Raw genomic sequence first — 15,329 nt, forward strand, 5'->3', positions numbered from 1 at the left:
AGGCTAAGTCCTTAGCCTTGCAGGAACATCTGCCAGGAGAACGGTCACCTTTGCATTGGACCATCTCAAGGATGGCCTTAGGGGCTGGGAGGACTTGTGGTCGTTGGTTTCAGCATGCCATCCAATTGCTTGAAGCACCCATTTTGCAGGGGATCCAGCTGTGGAATCTGCAGAGCAATGGTTGTTTGTGCCCTTGCTTGGACATGAACTCTCAATGTGCTGCTTCAGAGCTCCCGGTTAGTTTCTGCCATATGCTTGCAGAAAATATGCCATCGCAGTTCGGGGATTGTTTTGATGTTAACTTTGGGTGAGTAAGCTGCACATGGGAAGGACTCCAATAACTCTAGTATTGATGGCATTCCTTCTGTCACTTCTGTTTCATCCATAAGCATCTACAGAGCATTGATAACATCTTTATCTGCTTTGAGGTAGATCTGCGGTCAGGTTGCCCTGCCTATACAGGAGAACCTCCCTGTGTTGTCAGCCCCAGTGAACTATGAAAGGCTGGTAAAGCCTTTGCTCTTTCTTTACCTAGAGCTCGCTATAGTGGTTCAATTTGCACAATATCAGGCCATAGAAATGGACGTGTTTTTCAATAATAAATCATAATTTGCTGTGACTAGCACTAAAACGTCTGTATCTGGGGAGAAAAATACCAACTGTATCAGATGGGTTTCGCTGATGCCAGCACAGCCTGGTGGATCAGCAGTGCATTTGCTTCCTCGTGGTTATTTACTTCAAAGATTAGGTCTTTGTTGTTCCTAGTATATCCAGAAGCTGATGTGATAATCAACTTGGACGATCCCCTGTTGCATACAGTTTTGGCAACAATATAGTCGGTCAGATCAGCCTTCTTGTCATAGGTGAGGAACCTGCTCATTGGGATGTGTTTGATGTTAGTGTCATCTGACTTGATGCTGAATAGAAGCTTTTCCTCATCTTTATTCATCTCTGGTTGAACTCTTCAGAGAATCTGCCCTGTATGTGTCGAAAACGAGGATGGTTTCATCATAATCTCGTTAGTTGCATCAGTACATCATTGAAGCAGCTACTCAGATCCTTGACTGTCACTACTGTCGTTAGTTTTTGCTTAGCTTCTGCCCAAGCACCATGCCATCCACCAGTGCTATCTTTCGACTTGGCTGATCAATAGATGTGGGCTCCATAAATTCTGTATCCATTGCATCTTGGTGGGTAGAACTTCCAACTGGAAGTGACTGGTCTTCATGGGGCATGTCTTTGTCATCTTCTCCAGTAGATGGATTAACTTAGGCTTATTGTGGCATAGCAGAATTGTTCCATCGCGAGCATGCGGCCAGTGTCAGTGAATTCATGGTTCCCTATGGCCTCTTTCTGGTTGGTATCTTTGCTTAATCTGGCAAATACCATCAGCCTTGCAAACAGGTCCTTGGTATCCTTCAAATCCACAGTATTGTCTGAGTTTTACTGTAATCTTGTTCCCAGAAAGGAACATCGTTCTTTCGTCACAGGGCCCCAAAAGATGACCTCTTCATTGATCCACTCTGACACATAATCCTTATACTTCTGTCCAGTGACGTCAGCATTCAATGTGTGGTACATAATCATCTGGGATGTAGGTATTAGTGATCACATTGAACAGCTTGTCTCCTTTACTCATAAAGAGATTTCAATAGCTGGGTATGGCTTCCTTGATCTTGTCGACTGTACCTTTACTGCATTTGGTCCAAGCTCATGATCTGTGATTCTGTCAGCTTCCATGTCAAATTGACTCTTGAATTTTTTTTTTGACAGACGTGAAAATTCTGGTCTGACCAGGAAAAATCTGTCTGGTATTGGCATTGGAGATGCATATGATGCCGGAGCTAATCTTCACCAACTTGTTCAAGTGTTCACATGCATGGTTTGCTCCAACAGACACAAAGGGAATGACACTTTTCATGACTGATATATTGCCTGCTCGTAGTTCCTCCCATGTCTGAGGATGATTGGTCCTCAAGTTATGCATATCTGCGATATATCTTGGCCAGAGTCGCTTATACTTAATGCAGTCCATGGGAAAGAACAGCTTGCTCACTGCTTCTCTATCTTGCAGATGGAGTTCTAGGTCAGCATTTTCAGTTGCTGCTACAAAGAATTGCTTCAACCCAATCTAGGTACCTCCGCAACGGTCAAGGCTCCCAGGAGGGTGCTGTTTGCTTGCTTTACGGATTCAATCTTCGTGTCTTTACCCTCAGAACAGACCGCTTCTACTCCTGTTGCTATCAGGCACACCTCTTGGTTGTGGGTTGTCCTTGAACTCCTCCAGACACATTTCATAGTGCTATGTATGAGTAAATATGGGCATGGAAAGTTCGCTTGTGCATTTCAGGATTTGTCTTATGGCAGGACCATACACACCTGCTTCCAACTAGGCATCATCTATGCCTGAGTTCTCCGTGGAGGCACCAAGCGCTCTGAGGACAGCCATGACATGCAGCTCACCCAGTCTGGGAACAGCCATTTGTTTCAAGTCAGGTCTGGCATCTAGGAGCTGCACCACCTCAAAAAGCCATGTCAAAGGTAATGCCCGTGGGGATGATATTCCTCTACTGCCAACTTCCTCAGCTGATTTGCTTGTATCATCAATCAGTAGAGTTGACCATTCAGTAGTGGCAAGGCTCCAACCTGTGTTTAAAGTAGGCTGTGGTTTTGGCTTGTCACAGTGAAGCACGTCTACATGGAAGATTGTGACCAAGTCCTTAGCCCTGCAGGAACATCTGCCAGGAGAACGGTCACCTTTGCATTGGACCATTGCATCTTTGATCAGAGGTTCTGCAACAGGTTCTTTAGAAGGATCAACTTTCTAGTACACTGCCGTGATGGTTTCAGTGGGTGGTTCCTTTCCCATCAGAAGTATCCTCTGCAAAATCTTATCTATGAAAAACACAAAGGTCCCCTTCTTCAGGAATGGTTGTACATGGTTCTTGGTATGCTCTGGTGTTTTACACAACAGCATTTGCCAGAGCAGTTTCCATGAGAAGGGTACATCTATGTGAAATAGTGTAGCCATGAGCATTGAAGATCCATTGGCTTGATGCGTGTCATGGTGGACAGCCAATACCAGAACCTGAGGGCTCTGTTGTGCATGGGGGGTGACTTGAATGATGCTGATTCACTGCTTGGCTTGTACTTGTTTACTAGATTTCAACTCGTACATGGGATGTATGTCTTTGTAATTTTTGCAATAAATATCAGCCGCAGTTTGGTTGTTTTGGATCCATGTATGGATGCTCAGAGTAGCAATAAAAAACAATTTCTTAAAGTATCAGGTAAATGAACAATTTTAATTAGTGATATAAAAGCAAGATTTTTTAGGAACTGCTGGAATATGACTTTATAACTGATATATATTTATTACAAAGACATTGCAATAAACAACCACATCAGGTGAGTTTCGACCCAGTTATGCATCTAAGGGTTAACATTAAAAATGTTGCTTTATAACTACCACCCTTGGCTTCCTTAACATTGAAAATGTAGGTTTAGCAGTTAGAATTGGTGTTCCAGCTTATTTAGAGGCCGAGATTTTGCAAAAACGTACCTTTTACGGCCGCCATTTTGTAAATTCCAATATGGCCACCATATACACTCATGAGCAAAAGAAAAATATGGGCCAAGAATGGAAGAAATCGGTTTTTCAATATTTTTCTATGAATTTTTGTCAATTTTAACTGAAAATTTCTATTTTGCAGATCATTATTATAGCATATAAGTGGAAAAATTCTTAAAATGGTGAAACTGCATCTTGGTGAGGGATATAAAAAACCGAATTGCAGGATTAAGGCAGTCCAAAATGACTTACAAGCAGATTTTTGATATTTTAAGAAAATGTGAAAATCTTTTATGAAGCGAATTAGTCAAAGGTTCGAAGTCGAATGCTTGTGAAAGAGGAAATCTGGATGTGGTCGCCTTAGAGCATTGACTTTGAAGGACCACAGGCTTAAATTAACTGTTTTGAAGGATTGAAAGAATTAAACAGAGGCTGGAAATTCTTTTAGATATACAATATCTAGACGAATGGAAGAAGTGGGATTTTCTAAAAGGTGTGCAAGGAAGCCATTTTTATCTAAGAACCTCAATGATAGAAATATTTCTCGTTATGGCAAGAAAGATAGACCGGTTCAGCAATGTTTTCTGGTTAGATGAATCAAGATTGTCTTGTTAGTGATGCTCCCAAATGGTGCAATCTAAGAACTGGAAAGATTTTCGACAAGTTGCATAAAAACTACACTTAAACACGGGAATGGAGGGATATTGGTATGGGGAACTTTTACTGCAGCAGGAGTTGGAACGTATTTGATGTGAGAAGTCAATCGATACAAAGGAATACATTCGAATATTTTCTAATGCACAAGAGAGCAGGACTGTTAAGTATCCAGAAGCTGGGAATATCCCAGAACATTATTTTTCAACGTGATAATGCCCCTGTACACACTGCTAAAGTCACAAAGAATTTTCTGATAATTCAATTGATGTGATATTTTGCCAGGTAAAAGTCCCGATTTAAACCCAATCAAGAATATTTGGTCCATATTTCATGCCTTGGCCAGAATAGCTTTTTCGAACAAGGACAAGCTGTGGGGAAGCTGTGCAAAGCGAATGGAATAGCATCTCCTCTTCAGTGTTTCACTTTGGTTGAGAACACGTCTAAAAGGATTTTTTCTTTTAAGAAATCAAGAGAATGCGATTCCATCGTAGACATTTAAAGTAACTGTCTTGTTCTGTGCTATTAGTCTCGTTTTTTTCCTTGTTCAATTGTTCTTTGTTCAATATAGCTTTTAGTTCAATAACATGTAAAATTTGTCTGGTCCTTTATTTTATTTTTATTTTTTTTCTCACGAGTGTATATATCTTGGCAAATGCAAACATTGATTTTGATTCCTGAGACCTTTTCGAAAATGTAGTTTTGCAAAAGTTAAAATCGAGACATAAGGAAAATGACTATAAATGTCTTTTCGTGCGGACACAATCGCTAATTTTAAATGAAATCAACTTGGTCTAAATTAGGTATGTTACTGGAGTTTTCAATGTTGATTTTTATTTAATGATAATAAAAATGGTAAATATATCAAGCGTATAATTTTTGATTTGAATCTAAGAAAATATATGGCAATTAAGGTACACAGAATTTTCTACGTTTTATCACCATAAGAACTCGTCAGACTAAAATTAAATATTGTCAGATTTGTATACCATGTGCACTAAATAGCCCTTTTGAGATTCAAAGGTGGTGAAATCACTCGCATGAAAGAGTAATATTCATGCAAACTTTTAAGGTCCCATTTTAGATAAATACAACTTAAAAATCTTGTTCTCCCTAAACCAGATGTCCTAAATTAGCCCAAATTCAATGATTGGCGAATTTTTCTGATTACTTGTAATCTCGTAAATCATTACTGGAGTAACTACATTTCGTGTAAACTGATTGTCTGTACACATAATTAGGATGTGACAAAAGAATATTGTTTCCATTCTTTTGACTCTCGGGTATATATCCGACAGACACTTAACAGAACCACATCCATCTATATAAAAACATTGTCTCCTCAGCAACCGACAAGGCTAACATGCTTGCCAGTCAGTTTGCCTCAAACTCCACACTGGACCCTTCCAACCACCCCTACCTGACTTTCCTATGCGGACAGACGCCATGCTAGACGATCTGAAAACCACCTCTGCTCAGGTGCATGCTATCATAAAAAACCTTGACACTTCAAAAGCATGTGGACCTGATCTTATCCCAGCTGTGCTATTAAAAAAGTGCGCAGCCAAAGTAGCTCCAGTTCTCTCCAAACTCTACAACAAATGCCTTAAGGAAGCTTGCTTTCCGGGCTGTTGGAAAACTGCTTCTGTTGTACCAGTATTCAAGAATTCTGGCGAAAGGACTGACCCATCAAATTATCGCCCCATTAGCCTCCTCCCACTTATTGCCAAAATATTTGAGACCTTAATTAACCATGCTCTAGTCCATCACCTTACAGATGCTAAACTTCTGACAATATGGATTTAGACACGCCCATTCCACAGATATCCTAACTGTAATCTCTGAACGTATATACCATTCACTGGACAAAGCGGGGGAGGCCAGAGCGGTAGCTCTAGATATATCTAAGGCTTTTGACAGGGTATGGCATGAGGGTCTCCTCAGGAAAATCAGATCATACAGTATCACTGGTAGAATACTTAACATAATTAAATCCTTAGATAAGAGAAAAATCCAGGTTGTCCTCGACAGTCGTACATCTAAACAATGATATAAATGCGGGGGTGCCCCAGGGTTCTATCCTTGGACCTCTATTGTTCCTGATATTCATAAATGACCTCCCCAACAAAATTGCCTCTGAGATGGGTATATATGCTAATGACACTACACTCGATGGCAGGCACGACAGGAAGACGAATGAACACATTTCTAAAACGGCAGAAACACTAGAGGAAGACCTCCAATCTGTGGTGGAATGGGGACAAAAGTGGTTGGTCGCGTTCAATGCTGCCAAGACTAAATTAGTTTCATTCAATAATTACAAGAAACCCTCTCTACCACCTATAGCAATGGCCAACGACTCCTTATCTAAGAGTACATCTTTCAAACTGCTTGGCCTAACGTTCACAGGAAACATGAGTTGGAACAATTACATTGAAGGCATTGCAAGGGCCGCTGCAAGAAAGGTGGGCTCTCTACCGTGCTAGAAAACTACTAACACCCGAAAGTATCCTGTACCTCTATAAGGCCACCATTCGCCCATGTATGGAGTATTGCTGTCACATCTGGGCTGGTGCATCTGCTACTAGTCTATCGCTCCTTGACAAGGTTCAAAAGAGTCACAAACCTGATAGGCCCTGAACTGGCATCTAAGCTTCAGCCTCTGTCCCATCGACGAAATGTTGCATCTCTCTGCCTTTTCTACAAGTATTTTAGTGGTGAATGCTCTAACTGCAATCACTTGTGCCCCCACGACGTGAGCACCCTCGACAAACCCGACAGGCTGCTAAATCCCACCCCCACAATGTAGAGATCCCTAGATGTAAAAGATCTTTTTACTCCAATAGTTTCTTCCCCAGAACTGCTAGACTCTGGAATTCCATTCCAGGTCCCTGCTTCCCCAACAGTACTGACGTGCAGAAGTTCAAGTGTAACGTGAACCGACGTCTTGCTGCCCAAATCCCTACATAGTACCCCAGTAGTTGTTGCCCCTAATAGTAGCCCCCTACACCAAAGTGGCAATTTGCCTTGTTTGGGGTGAAAATGTAATAAAAAAAAAAAAAGAAAAGATATTAACGATATATGCTAAAGAGTCAAAACAATGAAAAGAATATGCTGTTGTCATAACCCTAATTATAATACCTTGCCTTGTGAACATTCACGCCAGATATCTGTATTGTCATAAAAACATATACTGCCTTAATCTTACCAGTAATTCCCAGTTTGGACACGCGAATATGTATATATATTAAAGGGGAGGGCTTATTGTCGTTGGGATCCTTGAAGTTCAATTTTTCAGATTCAGCCGTATTTTCTGCTGAAATGCTTTTCTTTTTTATAAAGGCGGCGAAATTTAAATTGACACTTTTTTTTTTTTTTTGCATCGGTTTTGAGTTCAACTTCATTTCTACATGATGAATTGCTAAACTAACACCCGAGTAGCGTTACAAATTGTGCTAATTTAATTTCACGAAATGGACCCATGAACTGGCCACCTCCTTCATACAACTGGTTAATTTTTACTTTCTACCTTAAAACTCTCCTTTTAAAATGGTTACTTTTTACAAGTTTTTGGGTATGCTGAAAACTATCCCATTCGAATATGGGGCAGGCAAATAGTTTTCTGGATATGACATTTTCTTTCCGATGTATTAAATGTCAATGGCATTCGCCATTCATAACATGGAGTGTTTTATAATGCACATTAGTACTTTCCAGTTGGCGGGGGGGGGGGGCATGGCCTTCAGTAAAAACATGGATTACATTAAATGTCTTAAACTATTTGTCTGCCTAAAATTTAAATGATATTCGTTTTTAGCATACTCAAAAACCTTTAAAAGTTTTCAATTTAAAAGGGAATGCTGAGGTGGAAAGAAAGTAAAGGGATTTAACCTCCATTAGATTTTCTTTGGATGTGTATAGTCTCAAGTCCTATACTCATAAACCTCTTTATAGTCTCAAGTCTATACAAACCACTTAGGAAACCTTCGACACATTGTTGAAATAGTCTAATTTAATGTGTAGTTTGAAAATCGGACCTAGATAATGTCATACGTGCAAGCCATATGCCAAAAGTTATTTAGAATAAACCACATTAGTATAATTTGTCGTTTATATTTTAAAGCTAACTGCATCTGAAAAATAAACGTTCGTATATACCCTTTCATTTTTTTGTCCATGAAAAAATCCAATTTGTATTGCATATTTTCTTTTTCAGCCTCCCATTTTTCCGAATAAGGTTCCTTCCATCCATATTCAAGATGTGGACAATGATAACTACGCTTCCCAGGGCTGCAACTATGAAATTATGCAGAGGATTAACTCTCTGCTGGATAATTCCTTGGACCTTACAACTTTGGCGGCTACTACTTCAATGCCTCCAGAACAGACGAGAGGTACGTCCTGAATCCATAAAAATACATTTACACGCACGGATACGGGATTAACTCTTAAGATTAATCTGTTGTAAATTCATTGAACGACTAATATTTTTACGATTCATGTGTAAAATAAAACTGTTACAGAAAAAATTGTTTTCACGCATTTTGGATAAAAGTTGATTTAAATTGTAATTTGAGTTGATTGCTGTCAATATTTATTGACCACTTTTGTGAATTGTTAACCTTCATACAAGGTGATTTCTCCCCCCCCCTCTTCAAATTTATTCTATAAAATCTATTGAAGTTAGCATATTTTTTATCTGTATTGCTCTGGATGAATATATCTAAAGGAAGGACAACCTTCAATCTATATACACAATGAATTTTTTGATATACACTTTAAATTTAGTATATAGGGTATTCAGACATGTGGAAAGCAATCCGTTTTTTATCCTTTTGAAAAAACTAACTCAGTCAAAACTGGTACTTGAGGGTCATTGGACTTTTATCTGCCAACAGTTTTAGTACTGCACATGCGTGAATCGTTCACGTGATAGCTTCCTTATGTTAATAAGTAGGTTTGAAGTTTTAAAGATCGTAAGCTGACCTAATGGTTATCGTACTTAACTCGCTGGCTTTAGGTTTTGGTTTCGATCTCAGCTCGAGTTTTTTTTTTTTTTTTTTTTTTTTTTTTTCCTCTCACTTCCAAGAAATGAACTTTTTTATTTGTTTTTTTTTTTTTAGGAAAAACAATTGCATTCACATGTTTTCCATTCCTTTTTCTCTAAAGGAATTCAACATTACGGTTAATGCCGGGTACATCAGCTAGTGTGTATGCATATATATTCCTTTATTTCAGTAACTTTCCGCCATTTCCAGTGTTATCTGGGCCCTGTCGGTGAGGCATTAGAATACACCGACTGCCCCCCCCCCCCCAGCAGAGGGTAAAAGTCCCTCAATGGGGGTCCTGGATATAACCTTAAACTATATCCAATGGTAAGGCCCTAGCTTGTGGGTTTTAGGTGTGGAGCCACCCTTTAATTGCCATTGCTCCCAGGTCCACTCTGACCCAGAGTGGTAGTACCTGTTAGGGTTCCAACTATGCGTTAAATAGAAACCGACTTGAAAACAAATATATTCTATTAAAAAAATTTTTCTTCCGAATCTTTGGATTCGGCATTAAATAACCCGAAAAGGGTTGATATGCCGTAAAACAACCAACCAATCCAGTGTTATCTGGTAAATAAAGGTGTACATTACTTTCAACAGGAATAGGCTGGGCGGAATTAAATGCTGTAGCTGCATGTTAAAACGTGGAATGAGGAAATAAAGGTGGATTAAAAAAAATTCACTTAACCTTTTATACTTTCTTGGACAACACTGGGTAGCCCTACTAGTCAATGAAGTTCAATCCTTTCTGAAATCCAACCATATTTAGTACAAATACGTCGTTCTATGCCTGCCCTTTCCACTAAATTTCGGTCATGTATGCCACGTGTCTTATCTAGTGATGAGACGATTCTAAAGTTTTTTGCCAATTCTTTATAAATCTCTAAAATATGTAACTATAGTTATTTCCTCATAATTACTGTAAAAGCACTTGCCAAATGTGCAGATATTTTCTCCGGCGTAAAATACACTTGTGAAGGATCTATTGATTTTAGTTTTACTGGCAGTTTAAGATCAAATATTTTTAACGTGACTACCAGCAGTGGAGGTCATGGATATGACCTTAAACTATATTCGATGGTGAGGCCCCAGCTTGCGGGCTCTGGGGAGTGTGGAGCCACCCTTTAATTGCCATTGCTCCCAGGTCCACTCTGACCCGGAGTTAGGGTTCCAACTATGGGTTAAATAGAAACCGACTTGCAAAAAACAAATATATTCTATTAAAAAAATTTTCTTCTGAATCACCGGATTCGGCATTAAATAACCTGAAAAGGGTTGATATGCCGTAAAACCAACCAACCAACCAGCCAGCAGTGGAAAATTTTAAACAATTAAAAGAATCGCTTTTGGCATCGGAAAATAGGCACATAATTTTCCGACCCTCCCCCCTTGAAAGTTTCGATTTTTCTGATTCTAGGTAATCGTCCAATCACTAGATTAATCGCCATTTAATTGCATGCAAGGATAAATTTAATCCGAATTGCCTAGAATCATGAAGAGGAGCATCCTAGCCAAAATCGGTATTTGATTTTGTAATTTCATGATTAAGATATAGCTAGTCGATCTATTTTCATTTTTAAAAGTGCTGTATCACGTAACTCTGAGCACACATACTGATCAAATATCGCATCGACCAACTCTTATCTCTGCTACTAGGTCAGGCTGGCGGAAGATACTGGCTTCCTTGCCAAAAATGCACCTAATATTTTCTTTCCCTTCACAAAACTCAATCATTCTGCAAAGTCGAGAACTTTTCTTTTACAAAAATCAAACCAAAAACACTTTATTTTATTTTATTTATTTATTTATTTTTTTTTTTTTATATAAATATCTGAAAAGCAAACCTGAAGCAATTTTTTCCAAAAATATTAGCTTTGTCATTAAATGGTTAAGTTGTAAAGTAAACCAACCTAATCAACCGGCTTGTATGAGGTCACAAGTGTAACCAAGCATGAAATAAAATACAATGTTAAAACAGTCATGCCTAGCACATTCCAAAAATGAAGCATAATTTTGCATTGGCAGTTTTGGTTCTGAAATTGTCGCTCTCCTGCTAGATTCGATAATCTTAAAGATGCAGAGTAACCAACTCTACCCTAGTCACATTCTAATAATAAAAAAATCTTGCTTCCCACAAAAATTAAAGATCCCTAGATGTCGGAAAGCCTTCTCCAATAGCTTTTAAACGGCTAAACTTTGGAATTCCCTGCTTCCCCAACTGTACTGACATGCAGACGTTCAAGTGTAATGTGAACACATTTTGCTGCCCAACTCCCTACATGGTGTCCCTGTAAATGTTCCCAAATAGTATTCCTTGTCATCAAAGTGATACTGTGCTTTGTTTGGTGTGAAAATAACCGAAACTAGAGCTTTTATGTGAATTAAACCAGTTTTATTAGTGGAACGGTACATGCGTCAAAGTGCTGAGCAGAAATAAATGATAGTTTCTATGTCCATATAATGGCAATACCTGATGCCATCTATCAAAAAATTAAATCCTGTGAGAAAATAAATACTAGTGTTTCCCTCTACTTCGATATACATACGTGAAGAAAATTCACATGAGAGATAGATCCTAAAGAACACAAAATTCACGCTGTTAAAACACTTGCTCGGTTGTGTCGGTGCTTGCAAAAGCGATGTGCTATACCAAGTAATCTATCTTCCTTAACCAAGACAAATCTGGAATAGCAAATTACACTTCGCCGTAAAGTAGAAAGTTCAATATAGAAATTATGCCGAATCAGTAATTTCTTATAGTTCCTGACTGGGAATTAATTCAAACTCCTCGCAATGGGGATTTTGTCACGGAAAGCACAAGTTCGTAACAATGCTCTCTGCCAGATAGTGTGACAGTTCCCTTGATAGATGAATATTTCACGTCTTTCACATTCCAGTCAAAACTAGAAACTTGAGAATTAACCCAAATTCCCCGCAATGGGGATTCAGCAACAAAAAGCACTTATCTCTGAAATACTTTCTGACAGAATAATGCGGGAAGACATCTTGAAATGGAAACTATTAAATTACGTTCATTCAGTTCAACAAATTGGCAGAATCGGTGTGGTATTTGTTCTGGTGCTACGCTTCACCTTATCTGTCCTCTGTCAGTGGAGAAATCCTTCATGACTAACATTTGTTCCTATACAGTGCTCCATTTTTGGGAGCTGAATTTAGCTCCAATTAAAAACCGACCTTGTGTCCAACTCTGCCCTCGTGAGGAGGCAAGTAAATAACAAATAAGAAACTGATTTCTCGTGCCTTTAAATTTGACGCCTTTCGTGATAATCGTTTGCATAAAAAAAAAGGTGAGGCACAGAACGTTACAACTTCGGAAGTGCCTTAGGCACCTGCAATTTCAACAGATAAACTAGAATTTAACTTGTTGGATTCTGTGTTCGTCGTATGCACATTTCTTCTGTGTATAGGAGAAAATAACGCTAATAAATGTTTGTCTAAGCTATAAGACGTGGATATGCTTATTTCATGTGTAATAATCAATGTTTATACTGTACACACTTCAGTTTTCTGTCCACTGTTTGAATATCGGCACTAGCATTTATTTTAAGCACAAAACTATCAAAATAGCAAAGTGTCAAATGTCACTGAAGGGTTTGAGAATGTCATTTCATCATTAATGATTTTTTTTTTTTTTTTTTTTTTTTTTTCAGATATTTTAGATATTTTGAAAATTATGGATAAATATAGAATTGAACAACGTACGCAAGTCATGAATTCTAAGTTCAAACCCCTTCAGTGACTTTTTGGACACCCTGTATTTGGTTGGGTAATTGATTCCACATACGTGATATTAGCCTTTTCTATACTGACTTGTTCCTCAGAATCGGTTCTGTTTCCTTTTATTCCAGCTTTTATACTCTTTAGCCTAGTGGTCTCATTAATTTTGGTACCTTATTGTAAACGGCTTCTTACTCTAGTAGCTTTTCAAGAACTTCAAGCTTGTAGAACTTTCTGCTGGCCGGTTTCCTTTATACAGCCTTGGTCTATTCAAGACTAAAGCCAATAAGCATCTTTCGTTCTTGTTAGCCACTTTACATCAAGTGGCTTCGCACCTTGTCAGAGCAGTTTTTATAAATTTCAACTCCGTTATGGCTGCTAAATGTTAAACACCTGGACCAGTGGAAGGGCAAAACACTGTCTACTTATTTTCGTCAGTACAGGTCAACCTTAAAAATTTGCCTATATATATATATATATATATATATATATATATATATATATATATATATATATATATATCCGAACTCTTCCATTAAATCGTCTAAACTCTGATAGTATCACAACTGTGAATGGTTGGCACAGTAGGACTTGAGCTCAAATCCTTGTATATGCGATTATTGCCATTGCAAAATTGTCGTTCAAGCTACAAAAAAATCTTACATTGACCAGAAAAATACTTATTCAATAAAATGTTACTATCATATCGTATGAAGCTTAAAGGATTGTTGGCATTGGTTTCCCCGATAATTGTCTAGTCTGAATTCTTTCTAGAAGGACACCGAGGAGACGACTAAAAGGCTGCTAACATCCTAAGTGAAAGTAATTTTTGTGGAACGAACTGTACTATAACTTAGAAAACCCAGATCGTCAGTTTGTCGTTAACCACTCGATCATCGTCACCTGATATTGTTTAAAAAAAAAAAAAAATGCATGGCTTGGGACCTTACAGGTATCATTGGCGTTCCTAGATCGTGTCTGATCTTAGTTCTGTGTCCTAAGGGGGGGGGCTGGTAGTGAGCGGCGCAGTCGTTCTTTTCAATATAATTTGTATTTGTTACTGCAAAAATCAAACATGGAAAAACTGGCAAAGATAATACGGTAGCCATAGCTAGGTTTGAATGTTCGAGATGGGGTTTTAATTCCAGTAAGCAATTCACAATGAATCCATTTGACCTCTCGTTCACATTAAACTTCCATCCATACTTTTATAATGAAAATAACCTTGCTTGAAGTAATGTTAGCCATACTCTAACAGGTGGCCAATACGCGAAATTAGAATAGCCTGTGCTTTTGTGGATTAATTTGGAAATTCTTACTTAAACGTCCTACCCTCCCAGAAAAGGTGGTGTTGAAAAATCGATATGTTAATGTTATGTTAACATTAATTTTATAGAATAGGGGGCCTTAGATCTTGGAGTGTGCGCGCGCATATATTCTGTATTGGCACTGTTTTACAACAGTTCACTGTGCAAAAGGAGACGACTCTTACTAAGATTCGTTTTTTATTTAATATAATGTAGGACGCTGGAGCCAACGAAATTTTTCATCAATCAAAACATTAAAAAAAAATAAGCTGCGACGATTTTTGTAATGTAACAAAGTTAACATTATTAATACAAAATGTAGTCTGTACGCGACTATGAAAACCAACCATGTTTTCATTAGATGAAAATATTAAAAGCTGCGGCAACTTTTTTTTTTTTTCTTTTTTTTAAATTAGTTATTAAAATACAAAGAATGAAACTTTTAATAAAACAGCAATTTCATTCCACAAATCACTTTCACTTAGGATGTTGGAGGCCTTCTCTTGGTTTCCCCTTCGATGTCCTTTTAGAAAGTAACTTTTACAAATGCGTTTACAATTCCTCTACAACTATCGAATTTTAATTTTTTTTTTTTTTTTTTTTTTTTTTTTTGTAACGTTAAAAACTAGACGTTGGTGTTAATATAAGCTTTGTTACAGTAAAAGTCATTGCAACTTTAAATGTTTCAGCCTTGTTTTATTCTAGTTTCCTTTGTATTTTAAGGCTACTTAAAAAAAAAAAAAAAAAAAAAAACTTACCATAACACTCAATTTTTAATTAAAAAGTTGCAGCTTTTTAAGATATTTTCATCTAATGAAAATATCGTTGGCTTTCTCTTAATACTCACGTAAAGACATTTTGTATTAATATTATCAACTTTGTTAAATTAAAAAAATTCGCAGATTTAATGTTGATTTTAATAAAAAAAAATCCTTTCGAGCGTCCTAAATTGAGAAAAAAAATGACCGAATCTCTGGGAGTTGTCTCCCTCAGCACAGTGAACTATTGTAA

At 37.9% G+C, this 15,329-nt stretch overlaps 1 protein-coding gene across 2 annotated transcripts in view; it reads left to right on the forward strand.

Annotated features, from left to right (window-relative positions):
* Positions 1 to 15,329, forward strand: part of LOC145245856 (cytoplasmic polyadenylation element-binding protein 1-like) — an 80,476-nt gene that overhangs the window by 14,015 nt on the left and 51,132 nt on the right. For both annotated transcript variants that reach the window (XM_080107563.1, XM_080107564.1), the window contains exon 2: positions 8,442 to 8,619. In XM_080107563.1, the coding sequence (XP_079963689.1) occupies positions 8,442 to 8,619 (178 nt within the window). The remainder of the gene's footprint in view (positions 1 to 8,441; positions 8,620 to 15,329) is intronic.

Source organism: Euprymna scolopes, chromosome 23 (assembly GCF_053919585.1).
Source record: "Euprymna scolopes isolate OS-2025 chromosome 23, ASM5391958v1, whole genome shotgun sequence".
NCBI lineage: Eukaryota > Metazoa > Mollusca > Cephalopoda > Sepiida > Sepiolidae > Euprymna > Euprymna scolopes.